The sequence below is a fragment of the Colobus angolensis genome, unplaced genomic scaffold, assembly GCF_000951035.1.
Source record: "Colobus angolensis palliatus isolate OR3802 unplaced genomic scaffold, Cang.pa_1.0 Scaffold13, whole genome shotgun sequence".
Classification (NCBI taxonomy): Eukaryota; Metazoa; Chordata; class Mammalia; order Primates; family Cercopithecidae; genus Colobus; species Colobus angolensis.
Window position 1 is genome coordinate 18,755,532 of NW_012114252.1, and position 9,647 is coordinate 18,765,178.

The following is a 9,647-nucleotide window of genomic DNA, read 5'->3' on the forward strand; positions in this document are numbered from 1 at the left end:
GGAAGAACTGACATCTTGACAATATTAAGTCTTCCTGTTTATAAACATGGAGTATCTCTCCATTTATTTAGTTATTTAAATCTTTTACATATTTTGTTGGATTATTCCTAAGTGTTTCATTTTTTGAGGTAATCATCTAAATGCCATTATATTTTTAATTTCAAATTCCACTTGTTTATTACTGGTAGAAAAGAGTTAGATCACTGGTAGAAAAGTGATTCACTATTGAGTGTTAATCTTGTAATAATGACTTTGTTCTTTTGGTCCACTGAGTAGTTTATAATTTTCTTTCTTTGTATGCCTTGAAGTTTCTTCTTGAAAATTGGACAGTTTGGATGTTACAATGTAGCAAATCTGGAACTCAAAATTACTCCCATCCTCAGGGTTTTCTGTTGTTAATTGATGTGGACTGCAGTTGTTCACTTGTTTAGTAATTTTTCCAAAGTACTTTTTTTTTTTTTTTTTGCCTAGACTCTATTCCTTGTCCTGTGTGGACACAGGAGTCTTTCTTCTATTATCTGTTTTCTTGGCCTGATAGAGATTATTTTATTGCTAATCCTCATCCTGACAGAGATTTTGTTAAACATTAGAAGTCGAAAAACAAAAATAAAAATCTCTCTTGGTGTTTACAAACAGCCTCTGAACCGGGGTATTTCTTTAACCCTTCACTGGGCTGTCTGCAGTTAACCTTAGTCTTTATCTCCTGTTTGCAGAGAGCCCAGGTAAGTATGTGGGTGTGCATATGTGTGTGTGTGGATGTGGGAGGAATAAAGACAATAAATAAAAATAAGTAAACATGTTCTCTATCACTTTAATAAGATTATTGCCAGAAGAGATGATAATATGCCTAAATAAAATATTAAGAGACAGTAAGAATAGAGACCTACTATATACTTGTTTTATTTTCTATGCTGACAAGACACCAGTGACATTTACTAAGAAGTGGGTCTTCAATTATGTATATATTAATTGAATGTAAAACATCTAAGAAATCAATCTAAATTATTATGAAAATTTTAGTAAACAAATATCTGTAGCCAGATGTAAACAAGTGGTTTTAGAAATTTGTATTTTACTTCAATTTAAGAGAATATACTAGCTCTATGATGGAGGGCATTTCATTACAAGAATTTCAGTAACTTGGTAGTAAAATGCTTTTAAAAAACCAATTGAATACCTGGGATTAATTTTTACAGTACATTGCTATTTTGAATTATATTATGTTTAAATTTGAATTAATTAATAAATATTTGCTGCATGTCTACTGTGGGTCAGTCATGATATTAAGCCCTGGGAAAGTGACAGGGAACCAAACACAAATGGCCCTTTAGCTCAGAAAATTTAGTATCTATCAAGTGTATTATTTTTTAAAAATCTCTCTTCACTCCAAGCATCAAATGAATATCATTAAGCTATGAAAGCAACTGCCTTGGTGAAGTTATCAGTTTGTGTTTTACAATATTGACAGTAACTGTATTAACTCTTTCTCATTTTTCAGCACTCCAAAAAGTGCTTGGCATACATTATGTCATTTAAACCAAATTAAAAACTATTTTATTATAATCTTTTCACTGAAATTATATCATAAAAGAGGCGATGATGATTTTGCATTTGTAATTTGTCATTGAGGCGATCTTGTGTTAACTATTACTATACAAGAGAGCTTTTCTTTTAAGGAAAATGTTCCCTTCTTTGGGAAAAGCCAGTTAGGGTGATGAGACCTGCCCATATCAGGGCACATTCACCCTTGGTGAGAAACAGTGATGGATGTGGCTCCTGGGAGTGAGCAAGAAGCACAGGTCGACAAGAGCATGTGCTGAAGAAGACCTGGGAAGTTTCTTGATCCACTCATAGATCCTCCATCCTTCCTCCCCACTCTCCCTGACATCTTTCCTCCCTCTGTCTATGGTAAGAGGAACTCAAAGGTCTGACTAAGGAAATGTTATTTATTTCAACTTGAATTTACAATATAATTTGTTTTGTTATCACCTAGGATTCTTACTCCTTAGAAACAATCAGAAATATGTGGTTCGTATTTTACATTCTTCTCTCAATGATCTTATTTGGACTGGGAATATAAATTAGTGTAGCTATTATGGAAAATAGTATAAAAGTTTCTTTAAAAATTAAAAATGAAATACCATATGATCCATCAATCCCACTACCAAGTATATATCCAAAGAAAATGAAATCAGTGTGTCAAAGAGATAATCTCTCATCCAAGGACTAACCATGCCCCACTCTGCTTAGCTCCTGAGGTCAGACAAGATACAGTGCATTCAGAGTGGTGTGACCACAGATGAGATATCTGTACTTCAATGTTTATTGCAGAATTTTTCACAATAGCCAAGATACTAAATCAACCTAAGTGTCCATCTACAGATGAATGGATGAGGAAAAAGTGCGATATATACACAGTGGAATACTATTCAGCATAAAAAGAAGGAAACCTTGTTGTTTTCAGTAACATGGATGAACTTGGAGGACATTAGAACAAGTGAAATAAGCACAGAAAGACAAATACTACATGATCTGATGTATATGTGGAATCTAAAAAAAAGTCAAATTTAAAGAAGTAGAGGGTAGAATGGTGTTGACTAGTGGCTGGGTGGTGGGGGTGGGGGTGAAAAGATGTTGGTCAAAGGTTACAAACTTTCAGTTAGACTGGAGGAATACGTTCAAGAGATCTCTTGTACAACATGGTGACTACAGTTAATGAAATGTATTCTTGAAAAATGCTAAATGAGTAGATACTGTGTTCTCACCACAAAAATGACAACTATATGAGGTAACATATTTTAATTTGCTTGACTCAGTCATTGCACAATGCCTACGTATTTCAAGACATCATGTTGTACATGACAAATATGTACAATTTTATCTGTCAATTAAAACATAAGATCAAAAAGGAATTTTATTTGGAAAAAGTTTGAATATACTTGGTTTGCCTTGGAAACACTATGCGAAGAAGGTGCGCACACTCGGCAGTTGTATGTACGGAATGTGAGCACGTTGTTAACTACCACATCATCCTGTGCCCCTCATGAAAACCCACAGAAAAAAAATGCTCTCTAATCTCAATTCTAGAAAAATTGTTATCTTCTTTGGCTTCTAGCCTATTGTCTGTTGTGGACTCTGAATTTTATTGTCGATTTTGTTTTCATTTTTGCTGTGATCAGGATGAAATTTGGACACAGGTATGGTCCACCATTACCAATTATACAGGGACATTTAAAGTATGATTCTAGACTAATTTCCACAGCTCTGTTTTACTATTTTATCCTTATATTACAATCCCCCTAATCTTCTTTTTATTCATGTTACATCACTTAATTTACACTCTCCAAATTTCCCAACCTCTAGCCTTAGGGCTCACCCTTTACTCAGATAGTCACGTGACACACCCATGAGAAATCCAGGGAATGTAAAGTATGAATTCACAGGAAAGGAGTGTCTCTGCTCTCTTAATGGGTTTTGATGTCCGAACGCACTTACAGATTCTGGCTCATCAATGTAGTCCCCCATGTGCCTATTCCCTGATGGCTACTGTCTTCTCTCTGTCCCTTTCATCTCACCCTTGAGCCCAGCAGCCTCTTTGTCACTCCCCAAGTGATTTTTGATGGGTAATGGAGGAGAATTATCAGTGAACTGAGCAGAAGCCATTGAAACTCAAATATCATAGATCGTTGTTACAAAGTTCCTTGACTGTTCTTAGTAAAGGTTGTGTCTTAGTCACTTTCTTCTTTCTCCCATAGGCTCCCTTCTGTTGCCACATTTGGGCCAAGGAATGGAGAGATTTCTTCCTCCGGAAACCTTTTGCCAAACTCTTCACATACTTTTTCCTCTCTGAGAATCAAAGGAAAATCGCTACTAGTGTGTTATGCAGAGAAATTTTGTCCACTTTTTGCTTCAAACTCTCTTATCCAGACCAGCCTTTATTATGAAATAGCTGAAATATGGACCAATAAAGGGAAAACCCAGGCATTCATATAAAGGGTTAGCTCTCGGGTTCTTGTATCTGTTATATTAACCCAGGTTAATATATAAGTGATGGCAAAGAATCCAATGCAGTAATGTGACTTGTCTTCTTCTTCTTCTTCTTTTATTTTTTTTGGATGGAATTATCTTCTAAGTTTCAGTGGTAGCTTAACAACTTAATGGAAGTGGAGGTGAAAACTGCCTGTCTCGGTTTCTTTCCTTATAAATGATTCTCTTCATTGCAGGATCTTACACTTTTGTTCCATGGCTTCTCAGCTTTAAAAGGGGAAGTGCCCTAGAAGAAAAAGAGAATAAAATATTGGTCAAAGAAACTGGTTACTTTTTTATATATGGTCAGGTAGGTTCAAACCCTAATTTTGATGTTAACTGTCTGAAGCCTCCCATTTTGTGTTCATTTCTGACAAAGATTTTTGGTTCGTTTCTCAGGTTTTATACACTGATAAGACCTATGCCATGGGACATCTAATTCAGAGGAAAAAAGTCCATGTCTTTGGGGACGAACTGAGTCTGGTGACTTTGTTTCGATGTATTCAAAATATGCCTGAAACACTACCCAATAATTCCTGCTATTCGGCTGGTAAATAATAGTTCTCGCACTCTGCTAATTGTGAAATGAAGAGAGTCTGATGAAAAATCTGAGCTGCAAAATGCGAAAATGAAAGGATGGTGCCCTAAAATATGAAAAGACAGAAAGACATTCCTCAATATGTTGTGTTTTTTCAATCTTGAATGATAAGCTAGTCTGTTTTAATTGAGAAAGATGGAATTATTACTAATAACTTTACCATCTTTATATACATTTAGAAAGGGTAGTAACTTCATAGCAACTTCTACATTGTACATAGTACTTCTACATAGTAACTTCTACACTGAGAAAAATTCAAATATATTTTCTTCAACCCTTAATAACAACAATAATAATATCTGACAATGATAGAGTGATTACCACTGGCCAGGCACTCTTTTCTGCATTTTATATATGCAGGCTGATTTAATCTTCCCATTTAAGAGAGCTGGGATCTAGACACAGAGAGGTAACGTAACTTGTCCCAGGTTACACAGATACTAATTTTTAGACGCGGTTTAAACCAGCCAATCTGATTCCACACTGGGAGCAACCAAACCTCTTCTTGCCTGCTGTGGAAGAAATGCCCCTGGCCGGGTTTGAGGGTAAGGGAAAGTTGGACAATGGCTTCTGTCTCACACAGGTGACATCTTGTGTCAGTGGACACCAGACAGGTGACTTAGGAATGTGAAAGTGTAGAAGCAAATCTACCTTTGCACCCAGGAGCAGTGAGAGGCAGAGAGCAGGGCAGGTCTTGTAAACCTCAGGTCTGTTTCAGCTGTAATTGCCAACATTTCCTTCATTTTATTTTTCAAGGGTGATTTAAAATTAATCCAGGCTGGTTTTAAAGAAAACTATTTACCTTAAAGACATTTATTTTCTCTGTTGATTTTGTAAAAATCCAGAACCGTGAGGAATGGCTTCAGGTCCAGATGTTTACTCTGAATGACCGTGTGACACACAGGAATGGAAACTGGCTATGCATTTTGAAATACTGTATTTCAAAGGCATTTGCAAACAAATGCCCAATAAGTCAGTTAGAAACTAAGGAAAATAGTTTCTAATCATGGAAATGGTGTCATTCTGGATCTGCAGCCACAGATAGCATTGGTGGGGAGATGAGGAAGTTTATAAAATTAGAATTCCCTAATTTTCATAAAGAGATGTTTCCCTTCACCCAGTGCTGACTAGTAGTTTGGAGTTGCAAAATGTTTATAAATGGTGAGACTACTCCAATCTGTTATTTATTTATATTCATTATTTACAAATAACTCTTTAAAACATTTTTCTAATCATCTGCTCCTCTTACACTTACTTGCTATTAGAGGAGTCTGCTAGATTTCTTAAGGTGTCTTACTTTAAGAATAATTCACCTGACTTTAAAAATATTTTTCATTACTAGTAGCTTACTGTTGTATATGAGTCCTGTCCTCTAGGAAGTTTCAGGCTTACAATTTTAATCTGTTTTAGGACAAATTTATTTAAAGCCATTTAAAATCACACATTAGAGTATAAGTACAGAAAATATCTCCTTAGTAACCTGAAAAGATGTGAATGGCCAACTTAGGAAACCCAACATAATATCAAAGAACCACTTACATAGATAAAGCTGAATCTTATTACTTATTGTGTTAATAAAATGTTTATTAGAAAAATTATACCTGATTGCTCTAATCTGGAAGAATTGAAATAGCCAATAACTTAGTGTTAAAATGTTAAATAGACTCTATAGTTGTTCACACCCACCTAATCTTTGGAGTTAATATTACTTAATGCTTTGTGAGCTACGATCTTTGACAAAATGTTAGCTCATTTCCAATCTCTATGATAATGACAAGTCCGTTCAACAAATAGATCTCAGTCATTTTATTCTTACTGCTTAAGGTAGTCCACAAATGTTTTGTCAGTTCTAGAACGTGTACACATAACCTGTAATAAGTCCTAAAAAACTTTCTTTTGTTGTAGTCTGTCTTTGCCCATTACAAAAAAGCATACCCAGTGGGGACGGAAATTTTGTCATCCTTGATCACTACTGTAGGTTTTTCCAGAAGGGTGCCTGGTACATAGTAAATGTTCAATAAATAAACTCCCCCTGGCTGCTGCCTGAGCAAATCTGCATGCTTTGGGCTTTAGGTTAGAATAGACATGAACATACATGTGTTTATGTAGGTACATTTTCACTATGCTAATGAAACAATGCAACTCTTCTAAAAATAGTAAGCCACAATTATTGACAGTTCAGATGACAGTTTTATTGTTTGTTCGTTTCTTTATTTCTTTTCTTCCCCTTATTCTTCCTCTTTCTTCTCCTTCACATTTTTCTTTTGATACATTGAGTGTAGTCCCTGAATGTATTTTGTATTACCAATTCACAGATGCATTTGTCCTTGTAAATTAGTCGCACACAGATTTATTGGTCATTTTTGAAGAGTTAATTTCATTGTTGTTTTTGATTATGAAGACAAATGTGGTTATATTATAAAACAAAATATAAGAGGTTGTGAAAAGTAATCCAGATAATGCTTAAACCCATAGTCTGAGCTCTCAAGAAAAACTATATTAACAAATGTGTTATGTTAAGAAATGGTGTTTTCTTCACTTTTTAATATTTATGCTTTTCATATGTATGTTTAAAAATATAATTAGGAATATCTAGTATATATATGTGTGTGTGTAATTTTTCACATTTTTATTTAACATTATTATAAAAGCTTTTCTTGTCAACAAAATTAAATAAAAATCATCACTAATCATTTAATATTCTATCAAGGGATGTGCCATGATTTACCTAATTGTTTAAAAAGTTATATATTGGACTTCTTTTGGGGAACTCCATTTTTTAAAGAGTAGGTAATAAATTCATACATATCTGTTGTAACTCCTTTTGCTTATTTCTTCTAAATTTTTTTAGGCTAAGATAATTGCAATGGTTTAGAAGCCCACTGGTATATTCTGAAGTCTGGATGCCTATGTTAACATTTTTTTTTTTACAGAACAAGATAGTTTTATTTAGGTTTTTTTCTTTTCTGTTTTATAACCACTTATAGTTCTTGTAAATCATTTTTTCCTAGGCATTGCAAAACTGGAAGAAGGAGATGAACTTCAGCTTGCAATACCACGAGAAAATGCACAAATATCACTGGATGGAGATGTCACATTTTTTGGTGCATTGAAACTGCTGTGACCCACTTATACCATGTCTGTGACTATTTTCTTCCCTTTCTCTGTACCTCTAAGAAGAAAGAATCTAACTGGATATACCAAAAAAAAAAAAAAAGTAGTTACCGTTGCCTTTTCTGTGAGCTATTTGTTTTGGTTTGCTGACACTAGTCCAAAACAGGAAATTTAACAGACAGCCACAGCCAAAGAGTGTCACGTGAATTACAAGAAACCAGAGCCCATTTAGGGAAAGATAGAACTAGAAAGGCTTTTCACTAGAATTCCATGCTGAACAATTGAGTCATAGCTTCTTATCTTGGAGGAAGGACACAATTCAAAGGGGCAGTAAGGATTTTGTAAAATGTGGCGTCCATAATTTACTATGGAACAAGTGCCCACATCTCTAGGACATTAAGACATTTATGAGAAATCTCAGGATTCATTTTCTATTTTTATGTTAAATGCACTCCCTCCTTTTTGGTCAACATTACAAAAAGTAAAAAATAAAAATTTTAGAAATCTTAAAGTAGTTACATGAAATAACTAAAAGTTTAAATTTAAATATGAAACAACTTGGCTGAAAATAGTATCCATGTACTATTTAAGTATTTTATGGTCATTTCAAGTATGCAATTTCTATCTATGATGTAATATATTACCCACACATTTTTTCATAGGCGGGAGAGAATATCCTCATTTCCTCATTTGTTTATGCTCATGTGTATTTCCTATAATGAATTTCAGAAACTTTTAATGTCAGGTAATTTCAATTTATGCATGTAAAGCATTAATTGAAAAATAACTATAATTGTTCATATATAACAACATAATCTCCAACAGAAGTTACTGAATACATTTATACTAATGTAATGTAATTTCCCTTTATTTCTTCCTCTTCTGTTTCAAACTGCTGCTATTGTAGTTTACATATCCCAACCTTTAAAAATATTCCTCTTATTAGTTTTATATTCACTTTATAGAGGTTGAGTTTTAATTAAAATTCTTGGCATCCTGAAGTATGTCACGTACCATGTACTCCTTATAAATATGTTGATATCTCAGAAGACATCATCCCGGTTTTCATTTTATAAAGTACCATACTTAAGAATGCTGTAATACTCATCTTTTATAACATGTTTCCTTTGCTTTGCTTGTTTTTTATGTCATTAGTTTTAACTGTTTACTTCATTTAACAGTTTACATCATTCAACAGTTTACTTCATTAAACAGTAGATGGAAAAATAGATGCCAGTCTATGAAAATGTTCCCATCTATATCAAAATACTTTTCAAGGATATACTTTTCAAAACAAAGAAAACCATTTAAATTTTATGTTTAAAATCTAAACTTTAAGTTTAAACTTTGTTTAAGTATCTGGTTCCTATGATTTCGACTTCAGTAAATTCAAATAAAATATATTTTGCAGTTCATTTTGTTTTACATTGTAATTTAAAAAGAAGAAGCGATAAGTGGAGTCAGAGTTTCAATGCTAGGAGGGGTGGTTAATGATTTTTCTGGTGTTGCTGCTAATATGGATTAACAAATAAAAACCTTCATTGCCTTTTACCTCATTTTCTGACTGAGTTTGTCTAGCAACACCCACCTTTTGCATTCTCACTGTATAATTAAATGTTATTTTTAAAATCAGGTGAAACATGATACATTAATCTGTGTTAGGATATGATCGTTTGGAAATGTGAATATTTTCCGTATCTGAAAAAGGATCTGTTCACATCTGCATCTGTCTAACTACTTAAACTATTTAGAAGGAGACATCAGTTATATTATTACCTTTAGAATTGAATTTATCCAACAGTACAGTATATTTTGTGGGATTTTTAGTACAATATTAAGTATATATTATTGGTATAATATTGAGTATTTATATACATACTTATAATATTAAGTAGATGTATAACTGAGA

General features: G+C 33.5%; 1 protein-coding gene across 2 annotated transcripts in view; it reads left to right on the forward strand.

The window, feature by feature from the left end:
* TNFSF13B (tumor necrosis factor (ligand) superfamily, member 13b) overlaps positions 1-9,289 on the forward strand; it is a 33,997-nt gene extending 24,708 nt beyond the window's left edge. For both annotated transcript variants that reach the window (XM_011933878.1, XM_011933879.1), the window contains 3 exons: positions 4,224-4,336; positions 4,426-4,576; positions 7,636-9,289. In XM_011933878.1, coding sequence (XP_011789268.1) covers positions 4,224-4,336; positions 4,426-4,576; positions 7,636-7,748 — 377 coding nt within the window. In that variant the 3' untranslated portion in view covers positions 7,749-9,289. The remainder of the gene's footprint in view (positions 1-4,223; positions 4,337-4,425; positions 4,577-7,635) is intronic.
* The last annotated feature ends 358 nt before the right edge of the window (positions 9,290-9,647 follow it).